General features: G+C 36.0%; 1 protein-coding gene and 1 pseudogene across 4 annotated transcripts in view; one reads left to right on the top strand and one right to left on the bottom strand.

The window, feature by feature from the left end:
- The window catches only part of SERCA (ATPase sarcoplasmic/endoplasmic reticulum Ca2+ transporting SERCA), a 98,795-nt gene that overhangs the window by 37,138 nt on the left and 37,325 nt on the right, over positions 1-24,332 (top strand). For all 4 annotated transcript variants that reach the window (XM_089103667.1, XM_089103668.1, XM_089103665.1 and 1 more), the window contains exons 7-10: positions 9,292-9,688; positions 11,182-11,377; positions 13,810-13,965; positions 17,918-18,238. In XM_089103667.1, the coding sequence (XP_088959793.1) occupies positions 9,292-9,688; positions 11,182-11,377; positions 13,810-13,965; positions 17,918-18,238 (1,070 nt within the window). The remainder of the gene's footprint in view (positions 1-9,291; positions 9,689-11,181; positions 11,378-13,809; positions 13,966-17,917; positions 18,239-24,332) is intronic.
- On the bottom strand, positions 22,648-23,893 carry LOC148942073 (ataxin-10-like; annotated as a pseudogene).

The following is a 24,332-nucleotide window of genomic DNA, read 5'->3' as shown; positions in this document are numbered from 1 at the left end:
GGAGGCTGGAGTAAGGTGCAAAATGGCAGAAAATCGGCAAGGTAAGCTCTGAGACTATCTCCCATCATTGTAGTCAACTTGTCAAGCAAGATTCTGAAATGTTGTCTATAGAACTGATGCATTGAGATATCGGCTTGACTTTGAGCTCGGCTGTCATAACGAGATGGTCCAAGTCTCAGACGATGGTGTCTGATGAAATCAGCCTCTGGGTCCACTTCCATCCTTTTGATAAACTGTACTCCACTGTCAACTAAACTTTTCATTTCTTCACGAGATATTCTTTCAAAAAGTTTATTCTTAACGTCTAGCATCTCAATTGTGTCGATGATATTCATATCCTTTTCTTCCAGCTTTTCTGTTGCAATCCTGGCCTTGTACATGATATTTTTCAAGAACAGGAGGCAGGCGATAAAATCGAAGTTGAGAATCCTTTTCAGGAGGCCGCTGGCTTGTGCTTTCGTCTTCGTATCGGCGTTCTTCATCTGTTTTATTTCGTCAAGGGCTGAGACTATTGCTTCAAACGAAGTAACCACTGCTTTTATGTTTTCAGCCCTTGCCGTCCACCGGGTCCGTGATAAGTTTCGGAGATTAAGGCTGTTTTCAATCGATGAGAGTTTTTCTTTAAGGGCTGCAAAACGCTTTGTAGATGACGAGAAAAACTCGTATATTTCTTCAAGGATATTGAAAAGCTCGGCTATCAAAAAAGACGAATTGCCACTAGGCTGTATGACGGTTTTTAGTCTGTGTGCCTAGCAGGGTATATAAGATACACGATGACTGAGAAGTTCTTATACTTTCGACTGGCCTCCATTAAACTGACCAGACATTGCACTTGCTTAGTCATATGACTGAAAAGCTAGTTTATTCAGCGGAATTCCTCTCCTCGTCAGTGTTCCGATAATAGTTTCTGCCATACCCTGACCAGTTTTGTCATTTGCCTCGCTAAAATCTATTTGTCTCTCTCTAGGCATCCCTTCCGAGCTGATGGTGGGGATTACGACTGCAAGCTTATCAGAATGTGAAGCATCGGGTGTCGTATCCGCCATCACAGAATAAAATTCTGAATCCAGGACTTCGTCAAGGATCTTCTTCCTGACTTCTGCTGAAAGCAATTCAATAAACTCGTTCTGGGATATTTTGTGTAGATAGGTAACTTTGTATGGTCTATACCGAGAATCATTTAACCAAGCTTCAAGAGCAGGCACATATCTCGCTAGAAGTTGAACAAATTGAACAAAGTTGCCGTCTTGTTCTTCCGTTCTTCTAAATGCAATGCCTTGTCTCGCTAGGGTTCTTGCAACGTCCAAAAAAATTGTCACAATTTTTTTGTTTGTCTCTTCATCTTTTGCTTGCTGCAAAAGCTTAGCTCGAGTTCTTTTAACAAGTAGGAAATCAACATGACCATTACTGCTGACGAAGTGACAATAATCCGACAAAGCTGCTTTGTGTGACCCGGAAGAGAAGTGACTAGCTAGTTTTCCTTTCTTTGCTTTTCCTTGGCTCTTCATTTTGTGCCATTGCTGCACACCGTCTTCCACCCAAGCGTTTTTGAACTGATTTCGCCCCGTACCACTACGGAAATCGAGCAAATGAAGCAGACGCCAGCATCTTTTTTGATACTGTAATCTAAGAACTAGTAATCTTCATACCAGCCGGGGTGAAAACAACACTGTTTCTTTTTTGATATTGACAGATCAGCTGGGAACACACTCAGCTTTGGTTGATTAGGACCACATGAAATCAGGTATTTCCTTTTGTTTTCGCTAGAGATTGGCTTCCTTATTCCAGGATCCTTGTGAACTACACTTTCGTGTCGTCACTGTGATTTTCGACAACAACTCCACTAGTTGCCGAAATGTTAAGAAGTTCTTCAGTGCAATCGACTGTTAGTTCCTTGCACAGCTCAAACACAGAAGATGATGTAGATTGTATTTCCACCAAGATATCTCTTGCGTTCAACGCAGAATTTTCCTGGACGGTCTTAACTATGTCATTGGAACCAGCAACTACTGATATAATGTACTCCAGCTTGGCGACACATGAAAAGAGTTTCATGTTGTGTCTTTGATCGGAGACCTCTTGCCCTATATCTGACACGTTCTCATCATTTGTGTGGACCGATGGCATGAAGTCTTCTCCGGTTTCGAATGTTTCTGTCGCTAGATATTCTGTCAAGATTGGTGTTCTAACGCCAAGTGTTTCCCTAGTAACTGTAACATGCATGTCCTGAAACAATATTGTCAGTAAACATATTTTCGCCAGAGACCGCCCCTAAACCAGTGTGAGCATTATTCTGGTTGAACTACTTGTCCTGTAGGAAATGAAGCTGAAAAACGGATTCAGAATGTCTCCTTACTCCTATATCGGCCCTCTAATCAGCTTCAGGAACAACTTTTACCTTCTTTCAAACCTGATTCCAGGCGAACTCAATGTTCCGACGTCAAAATAAATTTCAGGTTTGGATTCAGCATGTCTACTTACCCCTATTTCGACCCTCTAATAGGATTTAGGAACAACTTTTACCTTCCGCCAAATTGCCGGTTTTGGCTTTCCGGGTGAACTGCTTGTCCGGTAAGAAAATGAAGCTGAAAAACGGATTCAAAATGTCTCCTTATCCCTATGTCGACCCTCTAATCAGCTTCAGGAACAACTTACCTTCTTCCAACCCGGATTCCGGGCGAACTGCTTGTCCGGTAAGAAAATGAAGCCAAAAAACGGATTCAGAATGTCTCCTTACCCCTATATCAACCCTCTAATCAGCTTCAGGAACATCCTCCAAATTTCCAGTTTTTGCCGGATTCTGGGCAAACCAATTGTCCGGCGTCAAAATAAATTTCAGCTTTTTATTCAGCATTTCTACTTACCCCTAAAGTGACTATCTCATTGGCATTCAAAAAATATTTGTTTGTCACTTAACTTGAAACCCCCTCCCTCACACCCACATATAAAGCTAGGGAGCCCATCTACGTACTTAACTTTTACTTTGACGAGAAGGCACCAAGTTTGAATAAAATATCTCAATCCCTTCGAGAGTTATAGTACTAACAGACGGACAGTAGGAAAAATTGGTATCCGTCACTTACGTTTCGGGATCCCAAGAAAACGTCCACGGTTAAAATATAATAATATTCTTTCAAAGTGGATTAATTTAAGACCACGAAATTTTGTAGTGTGTCCTTTCTTCTTTTTGTGCTATATTTTATTGGCTTATTTGTGGGCTATATCAGCCCACATATAGAAACAATCTCTCGTTTGTTTTCATGTTTGTGACATAACTCCTTGATCAGGCTTTTCTGCGATATTTAGTTGATTGATGTTTTTTATCTGTCAGATTGGTTTGATCAAAGCATCAGACCCGCCTTATCTTACTTACGTCAGACTCCGAGATCTCGAACTTCTTAGGCCATTCTTATCCACCCTAACAGAACTCCACTGATTTTTGCATTATCCTTGTTTGACTCTTTTCGAGCCAGGTTAGGCTTCCGCTTTTTCTGATCCTAAAACGTTAGTGAGGGATACCTAGCAAGGGGTTGAGAAATTTCGTTCAAAATTGGTGTGAGAATCCTCTGGGTCAAAGTACAAGCCAAGTTCGTAAATGCCAAAACCGGAAACTTGGTAGAATATTTCTAAAGTCGATTAAAAATTTGATATAGGGATAAGGAAAAATGCTGAATTCATTTTTGAACTTTATTTTTTTGACGGATAAGCAGTTCACCCGGAATCCGGCCAAAACCGGAAATTGGCTATAGGTAAAAGTTTCTTTTGAAGTCGATTAGAGATTCGAGTTTGGAGTAAAAATAAATACTGAATCCGTATTAGCTAAACTTTATCTTTTTTCACTGGACAAGGAATTCGTATGGAATCCTGCAATCCGGAAATTTGATAAAAAGCTAAATTTAATTCTGAAGTCGTATAGAGCTTTGATTTGGATTGCGATGCAGAAGTAAATTTTCAGGCGGTTATTAGGGATAAATGTTAACATGTTTACGGAGTCTGGCGATGATTGGAAATCTACAAGACCCGATTGTCTGGACAAAGAAGTCTAATAAATATTCCACTTTTTGGGATCCCATCGAAACCTTTGGTCTGCTTGACTACGAGGAGACAGTTAATCAGAAATACCGGGTTTTCAAGTTTTCCGCAGTAAATACAGAAAGCACTGCTACCACTGCAACCTTTGTTTTAAACGACCTAAGATCACTAATGTACGAGGCCAGCCCAGGACGAGACTGTATATTTTGAGGGAAACGGTGAATATCCTACGCAACTGGTCCCACATCCGCTTTTTCTTGCCTATAAGACTGTTCCTAAATATTCGATGCAAAATCTTAAAATTTTGGGATCCCAAACGTAAGTGACGGGATATCTATGACTTTGTACAATTTTTCCATCTGTAAGCATGATAACTCTCGAAGGGGTAGGCCTATAGATGTTTTGGTCAAACTTGGTGTGAGGATTCTTTGGGTCAAAGTACATGTCAGTTTCGTAGATGGGCTATGTAGCTCTATATCTAGGGGTGGGGGTTAGTTAAAGATATTTTAAAAGTAAATAACATAGTCGATTTAGAGGTGTAAGGAGACATGCTGAATCCATATCTGAAACTAATTTTCTCGCTGGACAAATAGTTCGCCCGGAATCTAGCCAAAACCGGAAAAATGATTAACAGTAAAAGTTGTATCTGTAGTTGATTAGAGGTTCGATGTAGGGGTAAGGACACATACTGAATTCGTTTTCGACCGTTATTTTCTTCCCGGACAAGTATTTAGCCCGGAATGCGTCCGAAACTGGAAATCTGGAAGAAATAAAATGTGTCTGCAAGTCGATTACAGATTCGGTATAGGGGTAAAGATACATGCTAAATCTGTATCTGAAGTTTTTTTTGGGCCGGACAAGTAGTTCGCTCAGAATCCTGCCAAAACCGGAAATTTGGTAAAACGAAAACAAAATCCGAAGTATAAGGGGTAAGGAGACATACTGCATTCGTTTTTAACCGGAAATTTAGTGTACTAGTAATTAAATTTGTTATGAAGTCGATTATAAATTCGAAATAGAGTAAAATTGCATACTGAATCCATACTTGCTCATCCGTCACTTTATATTTTTGCCGGACAATTAGTTTGCCCGGATTCCGGCCAAAATTGGTAAAAATATTTGTCTGATCTTAATTAGAGTTTCGATATAGGGGTAATAAAACACGCTGAATTTGTTTTTGAGCTTTATTTTCCTGCCAGACAAGTAGTTTGCACGGAATTGCTAATATCAGGAATTCAGTAAAAGTTAAAGATTTTTATAAATTCGATTGTCGATTGAAGAGGATGTATAGGCGTAAACATAGCTGCTAAATCCATAGCTGAACTTGGTCTTCTCAGCGGAATAGCCGTTTGGTCGTAATCCGTCGAAAACCCCACTTCGGTATCATTTTTTTTTTTTACATTTTCAAGCGGTTGATTAGGGATAAATGCTAACATGCTTACGGGTCTGGCGAAGACCGGAAATCTACAAACCCGATTGTCTGGACCAAGAAGTCCAATAATATTCCATTTTTGGGATCCCATCGAAATCTTTGGTCTTTTTTTTACTTCGGCAATACACCTATTTTTTTTTTTTTTTTTTTTTTAATCCCACCTTCTCTCCTCTCAGTGACAACAAATTTACTTTAAGCAACAAATCTAATTATTAACTTTTATGCGTCACCTACACTTTTTTAAATATCAATTAGCAGCCGAACTGGACACACAATAAGTCACTATACACTACCTAAAACTTTTCCATTATAAAAAACTTGCCTTAACCGTTGAAAAGGGTGTCGTTCCCCCACAAGAAACTCTTCTTACGGTGGCTATCTCTTACCAACTCATAAAACTTTTCCCAATAGTGACCCGTCATGTCCCCCCCCCCCAAAAAAAAAACAAAGGAATTAAAACAAACTATTAAATTTAATAACAATAACAAAACCTAAAGAAAGATTTCTATCATTATAACTTTCTTTAACACAAGAAACCACCATAATATATACGCAAAAACAAAAAAAAACATCGATTAAAGTTATAAAGATAAAACTTTTTAAATCTACCTTTTCTTCTTTTCACTTTAAAAACAAATTCGGCTGCTATTTAACGACAATGCACCTTATGACCAAGGCGAAGTACTAAATTTATGTTTGGGGGCGTTTGCCAAGAGGAAATTATGTTATGGGGACATCTCCACGGAAAATTTTGCAGACACGCCGAGTTTGTAACTATGTTTCACTAGAGTCGTAGCCAAAAACTTACCTCTAGACTGGAATGAGCTATCCCAGCGTCTTCAGAACTATCCCTGCCCTGGGAAACAAATTCTAGGTATATGGCCAAATCTTCCTTGTCCTTTTCAAGCGCTGTATCCACCTCAACCTCAGACTCGTTTTGTAATCGAGCTTTTTTCATTGACCTAGATACACTTGCTTCAAAGGGGTTTCGCGGGGCTCCTGTCATTTGAATTCTGATTGCTTTTCCATTGTGTTTAGAAATTTCATGCCTTCTTTTCCACTCGTAGTCAAAGTTTGACCCATAGTCCATGCACATAACCTTGTCTCTCACTTTCGGTTTATTCATGTTATCCAGTCAGACTTCACTTTAATAACTAGCCTACAATAATATTGACAGGCTTAATCTGAACGACCTATCTGAGACAGACACAAATTATATGCGAGTAAGAACAGGTTTTGAAACAAAGCGAGTTGCTGCCAGTCCAGTCCCTTTGGGACAAAAATTATATGCGAGTAAGAACAGGTTTTGAAACAAAGCAAGTTGCTGCCAGTCCAGTCCCTTTGGGAATCATTTTAACAGATACCTAACGGGGTTATGAAACCTGGTTTAATTTAAACGACCTTGTCTATGAGTGAAAGTTTTTCCAGGAGGAAGAAAAACGACTCGGACTGTCACTGACTTAAATGAGTGCCCGGGACCTGGATGAGGCCAAAATAAACGACTGATACAACCTAGCAAGAGGCAGGGGGGGGGGTGTATCACCCCCGCCCCCCATCGAGCCACCCCTGGATGCTACAATGCAAATTAGTCTGATAACTTTTTATTGATCTTCTCAAATTATAGTCAAAGTTAGGATTTAAAAAAAAAAAAAAAAATTTGAAGCCACTATACCTCAGGGTCCTATCCAGAATTTTTTTTGTTTCAGGGGTGGGAGGTTACAAAAGGTTTTTTTTGGTGGGGGGTGGGTACAAAAAAAACTTAAAACGCATAAAAAATGTGTATATTTTCATTTTTGCTATGTTTTTACGAATCGGACAAACATTTCGGAGGTGGGGGTTCAAACCCCGTAACCCTCCCCCTGGATACGGCCTTGCTATACATATTGTTTTATAACTTAGCTGAATATTTGATGACTAAACAACCTGAGAGTTTAACTTAATGCCTGAATTCCCGGTTTATATGATTGATAGATTATGTAAATATATCCCTAAGTTGATCAAATAGTATCTCATTGTAAGACTTTGAGAACAATTATGAAAACAAACAATTCCGGGATGTGTATGTATTTACTATAGATTGATTGCCGACACTTTTTGAGCAACAGGTGCCGACAGAAGACCATCCTATTCAAGAGACAAGAGCCGGAAGTGTGCTCTTTTGAAATGCCGTTTTATGACCACTTCAAGGGAACGCTGATATAAACCTGGAACCTATTTTAAACCTTTGACTGGACAAGGAAATTAGTGAAAAACTCTTGAATAGTTGCTTTATTTTACATATGTACCCATACATCTTTGATTTACTTGCCCCAGTCTTATTTTTCAGTGTAAATAAGACGAGGATGACCTAAGTGTATACGAATGCAAATTGATACCTTGTATTACAGCAAGTTTTCTATAAGTGTCAGTTGTTCGTAGCCATTTTTGGCCATGACCACAGAACCGTAGCTAAATCCTTTAACCCAACTAGTATTAATGTTCAAAAATCGAGTTCCTATTTAGCGGAGGGGGGAGGGGGCAGTGGCATTGATTAGCAGGGGATTGAAAATATATTTCTTAGTATTTTCATTGAAAAATGTATTTTTTTTTTGTATTTCCACTAGGAAAAAAACCCAGAAAAACTATACCCCCCCCCCCCCGTTAAAAAAATTTATCTCGCCTCCTTCCTCCCGCCTTAATTTCCGTGAATGGCCCCTCTAACGTAAAAAGTAGCTACAGTGTTAGGAACAGTCAATTTTAGAGACTGCAGATGGTATCAATGGTTTTTCATTACGTAATATTCTTCCCACTGTGTGGAGTATGATTCCCGAGAGTGTGTGTGATGTGGTTGAGAAGACGATCTTTTGTGGGCTGCTAAGAAACCAGAGATGCTACGATTTATGGTGCCCTTTATTTACTTGTAATACTTTATCTTTGTTTATGTCTCAAGCAATTTAGGGATATTCTTTATATCATTTTTTATAACGAACCCGTGCTACGTCTTTAAACTTCGGTGTAATGCTGTATTTTCTGAATATTATTATATGCTTGGAGTGTCCTGTACAAGTATTCGGGTTCTTGGTATTATTTTATCAAGTGCCTCTTTACTTTTATAAATACAGCTCCTTAACTTAAAAAAAATAGCCGTGATCGTGACGGAATGTTTTTCAGTACCCCTTGAAAAAAACAACAAAAAAAACTGAGAATATGCATCACGTGTCAAAGCAAAATTTTGAGTAACTATCTGTAAATTTTAAGGATCTTAATTCTTAAAAAAAAAGCAAACTGTTTGCCAGGTAAAATAAGGTGGTGCAAAAGGAAGAACGTCAGTGAAACCACAAAATCATCTTAACATTTTAGGGTCGAGAGTTTAAGACCATTGGGTATCTGCAATGGATTAAGGTGGTGTTCATATACAAGTCTGGCTAGATATTTGAGCCTGGACATGAATGTCTGACGAGACGCGTGTTAAGAGATTGATGTTTAGCATGTCATGTGTGTGAATTGCGCTTTCAAGCAGAGATGATAAGCATGGTGTTTAAATGGTCTTCCTGATTGCCCGAATTGGAAACCCTTGATACCAGAACTAGCTGCTAGACTGTAGCTTGTTACAGCCAATATCTGAATTTTACTTGTGAGCAGTAGCTATCTGGCACGGAAGTCTAGCATGTATGAACGCTTCTTAAGAATCTTTTATTCGTGGGAAATACCTACCACTGTTCTCTTGTCAAGCCCCCTCGAGATAGCTTCTTAAGAACGTCAAAAACGGTTTGCTGGCTTTTTTTGTTTCTGTGTAGCCAATTCTTGAAAATGTGACAATTTCCTAATTTTTTTTTTCCATTTTCTAGGTAGCATTCGTACTCAGATGTTCGAAACTGAAGAAATGAAAACTCCTCTCCAGCAAAAGCTTGACGAATTTGGTGAACAACTATCTAAAGTGATTTCCGTTATTTGCGTCGCTGTTTGGGCTATCAACATCGGACACTTCAACGACCCTGCCCATGGTGGATCTTGGATAAAAGGTGCCATCTACTATTTCAAAATCGCCGTCGCCCTTGCTGTTGCGGCTATCCCTGAAGGTCTCCCTGCTGTTATTACCACTTGTTTGGCCCTCGGTACACGTCGTATGGCTAAGAAGAATGCCATTGTTCGTAGTTTGCCTTCCGTTGAAACCTTGGGTTGCACGTCTGTTATTTGCTCTGACAAGACTGGCACTCTCACAACCAACCAAATGTCAGTTTCGAGGTATGATTTGGTTATTTATATTGTGTTTTATATTTCTATCGTTCCTTTTTTTCTGTTCAAATTCTATTATTTATTGTTACTATTTAGTGTTTACTATTTAGTCCATTATTTAGTATCTAGTATTTTCGTTTATAATTTATATTATTAGCCGTTTATTTTTTATTTTTTTAATTATGTAATCCCACATTCATTCTTGCACACAGGGTGGTGGAGATCCCCCACCACCCCTCTCTCCTGGGGAGAGGGGGAGAGATCCCCCTCTCCCCAGAGGTTGAACCTAGTTTGGCTCAATTGTAGTTTCAACTTTTATGCTTATGAGTATATTTTCTAACAAAGTATAATCATCTACTGAAAAAGTACAGTCAAAACTCTCCAAAAGTGACCCCGCGTACCTCAGCGCCTCTAGAGGGAAAATGTTGTACTACTTAATCGCTCCGAACCAATAAGTTAAATTTAATACAGCTTTTACGGAACAAGTATAATCACCTACGGAACTTGTGATTTAGTCACCAAGTTCGCATAGGTATGAAATCGTCTCCGGAGACGCGGACAAAGGGTCATTTTTTTGTGTGGAGAGGATAGGTTTTGTCAGTACTTGTTCAGTATGTGTTTATACTTTTATTTTCTAAAATTAAGAACTGTTCAAAAAAATTGTGTCGTTCATGCCAAGACATGATCAGATTTTCCATTCTTAAACATATTAAAAAATATAAAGAATAGAAGGCTGAATAATTTTCCATCTCCGCCTTTTGAATTTTTGTAGTATTTGTTCATGGGATTAATTTCTATCGTAGGTTTTCGGCAATCCAAATTGATTATAAATTCTTGACTCTGAATATGGATTGCTCAAAGGAAGAATAAACATTTTTCTTTATTTATTTAATTATTGTGCAAGTCCGGCGAGTCCGGCGAACCTGATGAAAATTTTTTTTTATCTTGTCAATAGCAACATAATACAAATTTATATATTATAAATCGAAATGAAGGTCAGGCTATTCAGCTAAAGACTAGAATTTTTACACTTCCTCATCTAAATTGTGGGAGAAAATTTAACTGGCGAATATCTTAATAACCTCTTTCTTTGCGCTTTGAATTATGAAAAAGTTAGAAACGTCCCTTGGTTTTGTGTACAATAACTTAGCCATAAACATATGTATCGAGCCTAGTAGATTCTTGGGCTAATATTTTGTAATTAAAATATGACTATAATATGCTGTGGATAGAAATGTAAATATAATTTGGATTAAAATGTCCATTGTATTCGTTATATTTTTGCTCATTTATTCGCTTATTTTACAGATGTTCTGTGACTTTTGTCTGATCTTCTTTTTTCTTTTTTTTTTAGTTAGTTAATGAAATAAAAATGATATACTCCATAGACTAGTTATTTTTTTCACCTTTTCGTTTTTTTCTGATTCTGATTATCGTCCTAAAACAAGCTGGGTGATGTCTAATTCTTTCTAACATGAAATCAATTTTAATTCATTTTTAAGGATGTTTGTGTTCAAAGACATCCCAGATGATGCTGCTCCTGAATTGTATCAATTCGAACTAACCGGATCTACCTATGAACCTATTGGAGAGACCTTTATGCAAGGACAGAAAATCAATCCCGCTGACTATGATGCTGTGAAAGAAATCTCTACAATCTGTATGATGTGTAACGACTCGGCTATTGACTTTAATGAGGTGAGTCATGTTCGTGTTCAGTCATGAGTCATGTTCTGCCAAAGGGTGCATATGATATTCTTTTGGGGGAAATTAGTTTATTTGCATAGTGACCCCCCAAATTTAAAAAATTGCCATTTTTTCAAGATTTGCATATATTTTCGTTGAAAACATCCTTTGTCGGTATTATTATTAAAAAAACTCGAAAACAACAGCTTTCTGAGAACAGGTGCCACTCAATTTGCAATGAAAAGTATGACATTTGTTGTCAAAAAAAAAAAGTTCGCTAAATATGAAAAGAAATTAAACATTTTTATACAACCTTGGGAACTGCTGAAATATATATCAACTATTTCCAACAAGAATCCTTCAGTGACTTTCTATCCACAGGACACAATAACAGAGGAGTATTTGAGGCATAAAACGCAGAGTAGACTGGATATGTTTCGGAGAAGCATGCCTTAAGCTAACAAATCAAACTACTTAACATAATCCTAGGAAACATATATTCAAATAAAGCTTCATTAGTTATTTTATCTTATTTAATTTCTTAAAAGTATAATTTTACAAAAAAAAAAATATTATTAGTCTAATTCTTGATGTCTTGCGTGACCATAAAATTGTGTGCATGCTTATTGTTTTGGGCCATGCTGATATATTAGCATCATATTAACCATGGAAGCTCTGAAGCTCTATACACTGTTTTGTCTCTTAAAGCCTGACCTTCCAATTTTCAAATTAAATTCCCATGTAGGTCATGTATGATTCAAGTAACTGTTGTTGGGTGAGATAAAAGGGCATTAAGACATAAAAGTAGAGTGCCCTTTCATTAAAAGTAGGGGCGTGGTTTGATAAAGTATTGAGACTAGTTAAGCAGCGTAGTTTTATTGGTAATATTGGTTTAAACATATTACCAAGTTAAAGTTTTATTTGTAATACTTACTAACATTGTGTGATATTGCGGATCAAAATTGTTAGCCAGCTATTGGTTCTTGCTGGAAACTTTTGATTAACAAATACTCTGTTGAGCAACACTGAATTTGTCACCAGCAGTTGTTTGTAAAAAACGACCTGCAAATGATTATCGATTTTGTTGGTTGATCTTGGGCGTTAAATTTGAAACTCAATAGCTATTCTGTCTAAATAATTGTAGAAAAGTAAAATGCTAACAAAGACTAATGTGAAAAATAATTTACATATTATTGATAACATACATTACTGTCAAAATATTGTCATTCTTGTATTGTATGGTCATTATTGTCAAATTATTGATATTTTACAACAGACTAGCATAAAAAAATGACTGCACTTGTAGGTGACACCCTCTGATGATATGGACAATTTGTTGCATTTGATTTCCACCTAGATCCGCTCGAATATATATGTTGCTCTGGTATCAATGGCTTCCTTTTTTGTTTCTTTGGGCTGTTTAAAGGTCAGAGTTAAACTCTCTTATCTCTGACTTTCGAGACTTCTCTATCCAAATTTGGAAGCCATTAATACGATCGATCGGGACATGTTGAAGTGAAACTGGATGGAAATTTAATGTAAGCAAAGATCACTGCTGGGGCTCGTGAATACACGCGAATAATGTCACTGCTAGGGCTCATGTGGAAATACCATCCTCTGTTCTTCTATTTTTTCTTCTTTTTAATGTACTCGTCATGCAGTGTATATACCTGAGCAAAAGTTTCCTACCTCTATTTCTTTGATGTAGGGAGCAAATTAGAATTTATATATTTTCATGTAGTCATCCTCTGGGTTGGAACTGTGTTTGCTGAAAGGTTGCCATTGCTGCTGTTTGCCACCACACTTGAAGTAAAAATTATTTCTTAATATAAAGGTTGTGTTGTTTATAAGGATTAAGCCACGCTATTTCTAGCGTTTTCGCAAAAACTTGCAATGATTGTTGCTTCTTTCACCTTTTAAAATTTTATCTATTTATGATAGTTTTGCATAGTCTTTCATTGAAGAAAAACATATGGATCGCCATTAATAAGAGCGGATAAACATAGCTTGGGAGGGTGGGCTAATGACTTTAAAGAGAATTCTGAAAACTTAGTTTTACCAAAGGGAGCTAGGCGGCGGAACTTTATGTCTAAAAATGTATGTGGGGAGGGGGGGGGGGGGTAAGAGGATTTTCTCTAGTGAGTTGTTGGGTGTAGAAGGGGTGTATTTTTGGCCAATGTTTGATGGTTTTTCCGTTCCAAACCAATCATAGGAGGAATATCCCCTTTACATGTGAAATTCTGGTTGGATGAAGTAGGTTTTTCTGCTTCTCTCCATAAACTCTTGATTCTTGAGATTCCTGATTATCTCAGGAGCAAATGCGTACCTATTCGTGGAATTGTAATCTCAAAACATGGGAAGAAGCTAGTTCCCGAAACTAAATTCCTGATTTTCAGCCCTCGTTTTGTGCTGAATTGAAAAAGAACTTTTGTTTCTATTTCCAGTATAAACAAGCGTTTGAGAAGGTTGGAGAAGCCACTGAAACTGCTTTGATCGTTCTTGCTGAAAAACTGAACCCATACAATTTATCAAAGGCCGGAAAAGACCGTCGCAGTGCCGCCCTTCTTGTACGAGAAGATATGAATACTAGGTGGAAAAAGGTATGCTTTTATATATGTTGACCCCAATCTAAAACCGAAACACTGTACATTTCTTTTCTAAGTAACTGACTGTATGTATAAGAATCAAGATGTGGCATGTCTAAAGAATCAACTTTATTTGCTCTAATACAGTCTAATCTGATACATTGAAAATAAAAAGGCTCACGAACTATTAGTATGATCCGCATTAAGGACTATATTAAGGCTTGCATAAAAGCTATTGAAGGTCCATAAGAACACTTTAATTTGGAATCACCCATAGATAGGATTCGAGCAGGACAGATACTCACAAACATACAGTTTTTGTTTTTTATTGAAAATAACAAGCCTCAGGAACTATTAGTATGACCCCCATTAACGACTATGCATCAAGGCTTGCATAAAAGCTATTGAAGGTCCATAAGAACACTTTAATTTGGAATCACCCATAGATAGGATTCGAGCAGGACAGATACTCACAAACATACAGTTTTTGTTTTTCATTGAAAATAACAAGCCTCAGGAACTATTAGTATGACCCCCATTAACGACTATGCATCAAGGCTTGCATAAAAGCTATTGAAGGTCCATAAGAGCACTTTAATTTGGAATCACCCATAGATAGGATTCGAGCAGGACAGATACTCACAAACATACAGTTTTTGTTTTTTATTGAAAATAACAAGCCTCAGGAACTATTAGTATGACCCCCATTAACGACTATGCATCAAGGATTGCATAAAAGCTATTGAAAGTCCATAAGAACATTTTAATTTGGATTCACTCATTGATAGGATTTGAGCATGACAGTTACTCACAAACAACGCCTTACAAGTTTGTGAACTTGTAGCAAACGCGGGTAACAGTACAATGGCCTCATGTCACACTCAAGAGTAAGCTTGAGGTCGTTAAACTTGAGAAGAAATTTACGTCTAGATGGATGCCTGTCGATTTGCAATTAATATCGACAAATCGGGCGCTCCCTTCTTCTCAAGGATTGGAACTTTTCATTCAGAAATATCAGGACTAATGACTTCTCGAAGGACGATTAAGTGACCAGAAACAGGCCATGCGAAGCACCTAGGTGTACTCATTGACTAAAATCTCTCTTACCGACATCACATCCGTACTATGGAGCTGAAGCTCTCTCGTAATCTTGGCATTATCAGGAAACTAAACTATATACTCCCTCAAAAAGCTTTGTCTACTTTACAATGAACTTATGAAACCTCATATACAATATAATGCCTTAATTTGACAGTCAACATTCACATTCCACTTAAAAAGGCTTGGTTCAATCCACTAACGTGCCCTGAAAATAATTGGAAATGTGGACGAATTTCTTTCACTGGCGTTGATTTATCATTTATCGTGCTCGGTAATCATTTCCAAATTTTTTTTCCGGACTACTTCCAACAGCATTCCACAATCTGTTCCAGCTAGTATCAGAACAACATCCTAGGAATACTAGATCTGCATCAAAGGTTCTAGTAAGACAAACACCCATACTATCATCGGAGTTTGCCCTGAATGTGGAATGTGCTAAAGTGTAGAACATGGTTCCACAAGAGCTGCGATATAGGAACTCCCTGGTTTCTTTTAAAGATAATCTTAAAAAATATCTGATTGACTGTCAATAGAGTTAACTAAAAATTAAGATTTTTGCAAACCTTATCAATTAATCATTATTATTATTATTATCTCTGTTTTTATTGTTATTACTATTATTTTGTAAAATTAAGGTGGCTGTGCTTGGGGGAATTTATCAGATGTTGAATTGTCATAATGAGGTTGTGTTGAAGAGTGAAGTGAGAGCCGTAACGCGTGATTAAGAGGAGTTGTTAAGTTTAACCTGCATTTTTGCATAGAGAAGTAGAATTTGTTTTATTTATTTTTATTTATCGTAGTAGAATCCGATTGAAGAGGAGTGATTAAGAGTGATTAAGTAAACGCGTGATTAAGAGGAGTTGTTAAGTTTAACCTGCATTTTTGCATAGAGAAGTATAATTTGTTTTATTTATTTTTATTTATCGTAGTAGAATCCGATTGAAGAGGAGTGATTAAGAGTGATTAAGTAAATGCGTGATTAAGAGGAGTTGTTAAGTTTAACCTGCATTTTTGCATAGAGAAGTAGAATTTGTTTTATTTATTTTTATTTATCGTAGTAGAATCCGATTGAAGAGGAGTGATTAAGAGTGATTAAGTAAACGCGTGATTAAGAGGAGTTGTTAAGTTTAACCTGCATTTTTGCATAGAGAAGTAGAATTTGTTTTATTTATTTTTATTTATCGTAGTAGAATCCGATTGAATCTGAAATCTGCCTGTAGCCTGTATCAACTGTATAAACAAACGCAGAAATAAAAAATAATTAAAGGTCTTCATGAAAACTATTTATTTACTATAGATTTACAAGAAAATTGAAGAAGAGAGGAAAAATAAAATTTTTCAAGAGATGGCGGAACTCTAGAAGAAAAGATTAGTCGAATAAGGAAAAAGAACAAAAAGAAAATTATTGATAATTACCATAAAAAAACAAAATAAATGAAAACTCATATTATGCCCAAAGGATCTAAAGCCATCGGTGTAAGAGGGTGCATTTTTTACTTACCTACATTAAACCGATGAATATCGTCGAATAGAACAGTATTATTTTGGACACAAAGCCCTACATAATTTTGGGTTTTACAAATAAACCGTTCTTTATATATGCCTCGACAAGCATTCTAGCTGGGAAGTAAATACTCTTAAAAAAGAGCATTTTGACGCGAAGGGGGGGGGGGGGCACTTGATAATCTAGAGATAGTTTCTTTGCATTCAGGAAGCATATTGGAATTGATTTTTGTAATGTTTGGTGTTCAATAGGCAATTGCAATCATTAAATTGCGTTGAAAAGGACTCATTTTAACATATCAGATTAATTTTTTCCTTGTTGGGCTTCAGAACTCAATAAGCTGCAAATTGTACTGGTTTAGATAGAACATTTTTGGTGTATTTATTTATCAGGATAAAAATTGGTCCTGATAGAACCATTATTAAAAAGTGCTATGGATCTGCAATATATTAACTCCAGTGTTTTTTTTTTTTTTTTTTTTATAGTAAGATTTGCAGTATTGTTAGGATAAGATAGGCGTATAGAAAGGAAAATTTAGACCACTGTAGTACAGCCTTTTAACCGCTTCTTTCAATTTTCAAATTACTCGTGTAAAATAAATTCTACTGCCAAACGGTGTTTAATAGTGCACAATAATTGCGCGCATATTCAATCAATAATTGCGGTTACTTACAATAAGCTATATTGGACGCTTAAAAAGTGGTCAGTATTGAAAATTACTCTACCATGAACTGATTCTTTTTTTCTGTTGTCCGTTAAGGTTTGCGTTAAGCTTATGCTCTTCTAAAAATGCCAGGGGACCTAAATAGGACAATGAAACTAGGTAATAATAGCGAAAGTAAGGAAAAGGAATAAAGCTGGGTAAAGGAATAATGCTCTTCCTCCCCGTATGCAGCCTTATCGGTTTCACTGCAACAATTAGTCCTCTCTTTGTCCAAAGATATCTAATTCACATATCTGAGCGTAAAAAATTGCTTTTCTAGACTAACTGTATTTATTTTAAAAATAAATAGTTGGGATGGATCGAAGAAGCTTCCGTGATTGTTAGGATTAGATTGAAAATGATCTGATTTCTGATAGTTTTATTTACTTGACACTGCTACTCTCTCTTTCTAAAATGCTATAGAAATGCTTTGTCTGGAAAATGATTGTTTACCATAGTTAAGAGCAAGAACACCAGTTCTAGAGAAGAAGTGATCACGGTTTTCCCTAGTGTTAAATCTTCTAGAATAGTGACGTGGCAGCTCCACAAAGAGGCGCCTTCAGCATTTCTTGTGTGTGTGATTTTTTAGCTTTCTGCCTAACTATTTTTATTTATAGTTTTTTTTTTTTACTTTTAAAAATAAATTACTTTCCTTACAGGAATTTACTTTGGAATTTTCCCGTGATCGCAAATCTATGTCATCGTACTGTGTACCATTGAAAGCTGGTATCCTTAGCAATGGCCCCAAGATGTTCGTAAAAGGAGCCCCTGAGGGTGTTCTTGACCGTTGCACACATGTCCGCATAGGAACTAAAAAGGTCCCAATGACTCCAGCCATTATGGACAAGATTTTAGAAGTCACTGGTGCCTATGGTACTGGACGTGATACACTTCGGTGCCTGGCTTTGGCGACGATTGATGATCCAATGGACCCTAAAGACATGGATATTATTGATTCTACCAAATTTGTCAAATATGAGGTAATAATAATCTCTTAATCCTGATGTAATTTTCAGATTTCGGATTTAAAGTCAATTCTATTCGTGTTCGATAATTTTTTGTTTTTACATCTCCTTCGTATTTAACCAGGTGTCTTGGGGGGGGGGGCTTGCCCTGCTTTGAACTATTTAATTCTTATGTGTTTTTTTTTTTTTTTCTATATTATTCGCCCTTTTTTCGTTTTTTTTAGACGAAGCTGCTGTTCACGGGTAACGAAAAAAACGATTAAAAAGCCTTTTCGTTCTTGAAAATGTCAGGTACATCTATGTTGTAACTATGTATTTTAGATAAACATTAGTTTTTGTTTTGTAGAATTTAATATGTACATGATTATAATATTCTATATGAATCTATCATTATCAGAAAGCATTTTATTTTTCTCTGAACTTTTGTATTTTCTATATAATTTGTCGTTTTTTTGCGTTTTTTTTTCCCGAGACTAAGCTGCTACTGTTCACGGGTAACGGAAAAACGAGTAAAATAGCCCTTTCATTCTTGAAAATTGCATGTAATATCTTTGCTATTTTAAATAAACATTAGTTTTTGACTTGTAGAATTTATATGAATCTATATGTATATGATTATAATAGTCTATAGAAGTCTGTCATTAGAAGAAAGAATTTTATTCTTCCCTGAATTTCTGGTTATAATATGAATTCTTATAATATCCTATACTAGTTGCAATGTGCAAAACATAGCATTTATTTTCTTTTGAGAATTGGATTAAGTTAGATATCGCCGCTCCCAGCACTCAGAATAGTCGGCAGGCTTTAGTGGTAGAAATAAACAAATTAATGAAAGTAATTAGAAAGGCAAATCAATATATTTTAGCATTCTAAAAATGACCAGATGAAGAATTCCCACCCTCTTCGCTTTATAAGATATTTCTTATGAAGTATCAGATATTTCTTGAGTATTTACATGTACACTAAGCTAAATTTGATAGAATACCAATTTGTTCAAAAATTCTACAATTTTTTATTACGATAAACAAAATAGAGACAAAAGTAGTATAATAATCGTATAATCGTCGCTATTTGAAAACTAGTCTAAAAATATAATGTCAGTAAAAGGCCCAAAAAACGAAAATTTGCAATTACTACAAATAAGGATTCTCTATTTTGACAAGGGATTACAACAATTCAAAAACCTTAAAAACGAAAACCAAAATTTTGAAGCTTGGTTCATATCGTTGTTAGAAATCGGACTAGTTTCAATACTTAAATATCTTTGAGCAGACGCAGTATGAAAAGACATTAAATTGTGTAAAGAACAAAAAACTGGTAATTGCAAAGATATTTGTATATATTTTAACTAGGGATTGCAAGAATTCAAAAACCTTAAAAAAGAAAACCAAAAGTTTGAAGCTTAGTACATATCATTGTTAGAAATTGGACTTGCTTTAATAATCAAATATCTTTGAAAAGAAATCAGTATGAAAAGACAACAAAATTGTCTGCGCTTAGTGCACAAGCGACAATGAGAATCCATATATAGAAGCCTGCCGGGGCTCGGCGGATGATAATTGCAAAAATATTTGTATATATTTTAACAAGGGATTACCACAATTCGAAAACCTTAAAAAAGAAAACCAAAGTTTGAAGATTAGTAGATATCGTTGTTACAAATCAGACTTGCTGCAATAATCAAATATCTTTGAAAAGACTGCAGTTCGAAAATACATATCAGTATGAAAAACTTATCTAGAGGTAGACCCAAAAAGCGAAAATTACAGATATTATAAATAATAATTCGTTGGACAAAAAAGAAGTTTTGGTCCCATCACCTGAACAATTAACAAATTTACAACCTGGACCATCATGTAATGCTAGACCAATAAGAGCAGCTAAAGCAAATGGCATTGGTATTGAATTCACAATGGGTGACAATCAACAACCTAGACCATCAAATGAGATAATACCCAAAAAACAAAAAATTACCAGTGTTTTAAATGATGATTCGTTGGAAGAAAAAGAAGTTTTTGTCCCACCACCTGAATAGTTAACAAATCTACAACCTGAGCCATCATATAAGACTAGACCAATAAGGGCAACTAAAGCAAAGGGCATTGGCAAATTGTCTGAAGCAATTAAAATCCAAAATGGTTATAAGATAAGTGGCAGCGAGAATCAAAACGTGCCAAAAATTGAAAGTGATAGCGACGATAATTAATATGATGATTATTTGGAACCACCACCTTAACTATCAAACGTGATAAGACCAAGAGAACAGCCGAAATAATTAAATTCACAATGGGTGAAAACCAACAACCTGGACCATCAATTGCGACAATACAAATAAGGGCAGCTAAAGCAAAGGGCATAACTTTATTGTATGAAGCAATTGAAATCCAAACTGAAGAAGAAAGACAAATGCGGTTAGAAGATATACAGCAGCGAATATCAAAACGTATCAAAAATAAAAATGAAGAACATAGACCCGGGCGGTTAGAAGACATGCGAAAGCGAGAACTAGGGCTTGTCAAAAATGAAAATGAAAAGCAACAACGGGCGGTTAGAAGACATGAGACACTGAGATATTCTGGCCTTCAAAAACTATCTAGATTGGTCTGCGAGAACAAGGAAATATGCGGTTAATAGATAAGTGGCTGTGAGAATTACAAGCAATCACGAGCAAGTGATTATCAGAACGTGTAAAAAATGGAGTGAAATGCAAAAAAATGTGCAGTTAAAAGACAACTTGACTTGACTTACTTGACTTATGTCCCATCCGTCCTTGAAGGTCGTTTTGTGGCCTCTTCTTTAACCAGTTCATTGATGTGCCTCCTGTAGGTGCTTCTGTTGTCTGCCAGAAACGTCGTCTATTCAGTATCAATATTATCACAGAATTCTCTCGGATTCTCGACCATTCTTTGACTGGATTCATAATTCCGAATTTTTCAAGTCGGAAATTTCGGTGCCGCTTAGGAATAAACAATAGAAACTTTACGTATCTAAAATAGCACTTATTAATTTTATCTGTGTCATTCTCGGCAAGTAGATGAGCCGCACCGGTGAGGTAAATAACTTGAGGTTGGCACTCTGAGTGATAAATAGAAGCAAGTGATTTCCTGGAGTATCGTCCTCGATTTGGAACAACAATCGCGTTAGCACGTTTAATGGCGGGGATTGTGTGCTTCACAATGGATTTCCTGGCTTTGTGAAGCGATTCAGAAATCACTAACCCGATTAAGGGGTCATTAAAAGCTCTTATGAAAGTACTAAAAAATCTTTGGCGTAGAGTGAGGCATTGATTAGGGGGCGAACCCAGATCATATACGTAATAATTTCTGTTCGTTTTAAGTTTTGATGTTGCTCCTTACTTTCAGTTGAAAAACTTGTTTTTTTTGTTTGTTTTTTTATTTAATTTCTGATCTTTTTTTTTTTTAAATAATGCTTGGAAATCCGGCGCCCCCTTCATAGCAATGTCCTTTCCTCCATGGAAAGATCCTCCCACGTAACCCCCCCCCCCCAACATTTTTGCAGATAGGAGCTTGGAACCTCTACATTAGTGTTCTCTGATATGCTGAATCTGATGGTGAGATTTTCCTTAAGGTTCTATTTAATTTTTGTTACCCCCTTTTTTCGAAAATTATGCAAATTTTCTCAGGTGCTTAAATTTTGATTGGTAGGACTAAACTTGAATATATTTGAAACAAGAAACTTATATATTTGAAATCAGCATAAAAATCTGATTCTTTTGATGTATCTATTGGTTTCAAAATTCCGTTTTTTAGAGTTTCGGCTACTATTGAGCCGGGTCGCTCCTTACTTACAGTTCGTTACCATAAACTGTTTGATAAGAAAATAAATTCGGTATTCATGTTTTTCTAACAACGATATCTACTAAGCTTCAAAGTAAGTTTTTTATTATTATTATTATTTAAAACCAAAACTTATTTATTCCAGAATAACAATAAAAGTTAAAATATTTCGGCTTAATAACTGGAAGCCTTTAGCAACGGGGAAAAAGTAGACTGAACAAAACACATTTTAAAACGAAGAAAACAAGGGTGTAAACGCATATTTAAACAAAATACAATATAGTATTTCACGTAGCAATACACATGTAATTAAAATACGACATGCAACTTAAGATTAAAAAGTAAACTTCTTTTCTTTTGCAGCATTTTTTTCAAAATACAGTATTTCTTTAGCATCTTACAAATTTGAGTATTCTTTATAAGAAAAACTGAAAAACCAAAAAATTAAATTTTGATCTCCGAAAAACCATTTCCCAATAAATAAAAAGCCAAGAATTTTCCCAGCAAAATTGGAAATTCGTGTGTGATTCCACTAAAATATTTTGATGAAAGCCTGACACTGTCTTCTTACTTAATATCGTGTTGCCAAAACATAAAAAAAAATTTAATAGGCAAGACCAAAAATGTTTAAAGCCGCCATATTCTTTTATCTATAACTTGAAAGCCCATTTCACTCAAAACTTGGGATCTGGCAGTTGCCTGCTTCGTCAACGATGCTACATAACGTTGATTTTCTATGTTATCTTGAAAAAGGTTTCTCATAGCCAGTATGCACCACTGCTGGCTTAAAGGGTTTCTCGCCCTATCGATACAGCAACACTCCATAATTGTTTCAATTCCGCTCATTTCACGAATCTTGTTTTGATTTGAAACATTTCTCCATGTTAGATTGGCAACTAATCGAATCAAATCTCTTTTGAAACAAAATGTAGGCTCTTCTTTGAACTGGTTTCCATTATTTGGTGCTAGTACAGCTAAATCTTCAACTGGGGCAAATACTTCTTCTCCTGCTTTTCCATGCTGATGGAAACATTTTAAAAGATAAACTGTTGAAATAAGCAAAGACTTGTCCCCCTGCAGCATAAGCACGTATCTGTCTGAATCAGAGGAAGATGCGAGGATTTCTAACATCTTGGTATACTCCAAGGGCTCTACATCTTCATTCCTTCTCAATACATGCAGCATAAAGTCTGATTTCAATTTGAAGACCTCCGCAGCGTATTGTATGAATGATGTGGATACGTTAGTTTTATTTTCGGGAGTAGAGGCAAGTGCGTGGTAGACAGTTTCTAAAAGAAAAAGTCGAGAGGGATGTGGCAGTTCAGGGTAGATGACAGAAAGCTCTTTGCGTGTTAAAATACAAACTTGGATGACATATTGACTAAACTCGGCATCATCTTGTGCAGATTTCGTTAATTTTTCTAAAATGGTTGTTGCATATTCAGAACAAAGGATCTCATCAAGCAAATGTTCATTCTGTAGCAATATATTCAGTAGCAGCATTGAAAAGGAGTTCCAAACTTTCGTAGCATCTACTGTAAAGCAGAGGTGCATAAATTTTTTCTTTATCAAATTCCAGATTGTCAGAGAATTGCTAGGATTGTTCACAGTTAAATTTCCAAAACACTGTATAGCTACTGCAGTCATCAAAAATGCTTTTTCTGATTGGCGTTGAAGTGAAATTGCTTCACATATGATGGTTTCCATTTTTTCTAACAATTTGGCATTTTCTCCAATAAATTTCTAGACCTTAACACCACGACTGCATGCATTTCTCAAAGCTCGAAGCCAATCAGTCGCATTGTAAAAGTCTTGGGTATCATGGCAAATAATATCATCAATTGTTTTTTTAAAAATCGTCCAAATCTTTCATCATTAATCTGAATTGGTAAACCATTAAATGCAAAAAAAAAAAAAAAAAAAAAAAAAATCCTGAATCTTTTAAATCGAGCAATCTTGAATTGCTAGGGTTTTCTTTTTGAAGGTTTTTTAATTGTTGCAATCCCTTGTCAAAATGTATAAAGATATTTTTGCAATTACCAGTTTTTTGCTCTTTAAGCAATTTAACATAGACTTCTCCATGGATGAAAGTCTTCAATTTTTCCACAAAAGTGTGACAAAGTGTGACAAGCAATACTGATGTATATAAAAATGACGTCACTCACATAAGTAATTTTTTTTCAAAATTAAGGCTCTTAACGAATTTTCTCAAACTTCTGACCTATTTAGATCGTTTTTTTAGGTCAAAAAGCCTCAGGTTACCCATTTTCCCGAAAAAATATGGAGCCGTTTTGGAGAAAAAATACATACAT

The sequence above is a fragment of the Artemia sp. Qi Xiang Cuo genome, chromosome 17, assembly GCF_049724085.1.
Source record: "Artemia sp. Qi Xiang Cuo chromosome 17, ASM4972408v1, whole genome shotgun sequence".
Taxonomy (NCBI): domain Eukaryota; kingdom Metazoa; phylum Arthropoda; class Branchiopoda; order Anostraca; family Artemiidae; genus Artemia; species Artemia sp. Qi Xiang Cuo.
Note: the sequence above shows the minus strand (reverse complement) of the source record. Positions and strands in the feature narration are given on the sequence as shown.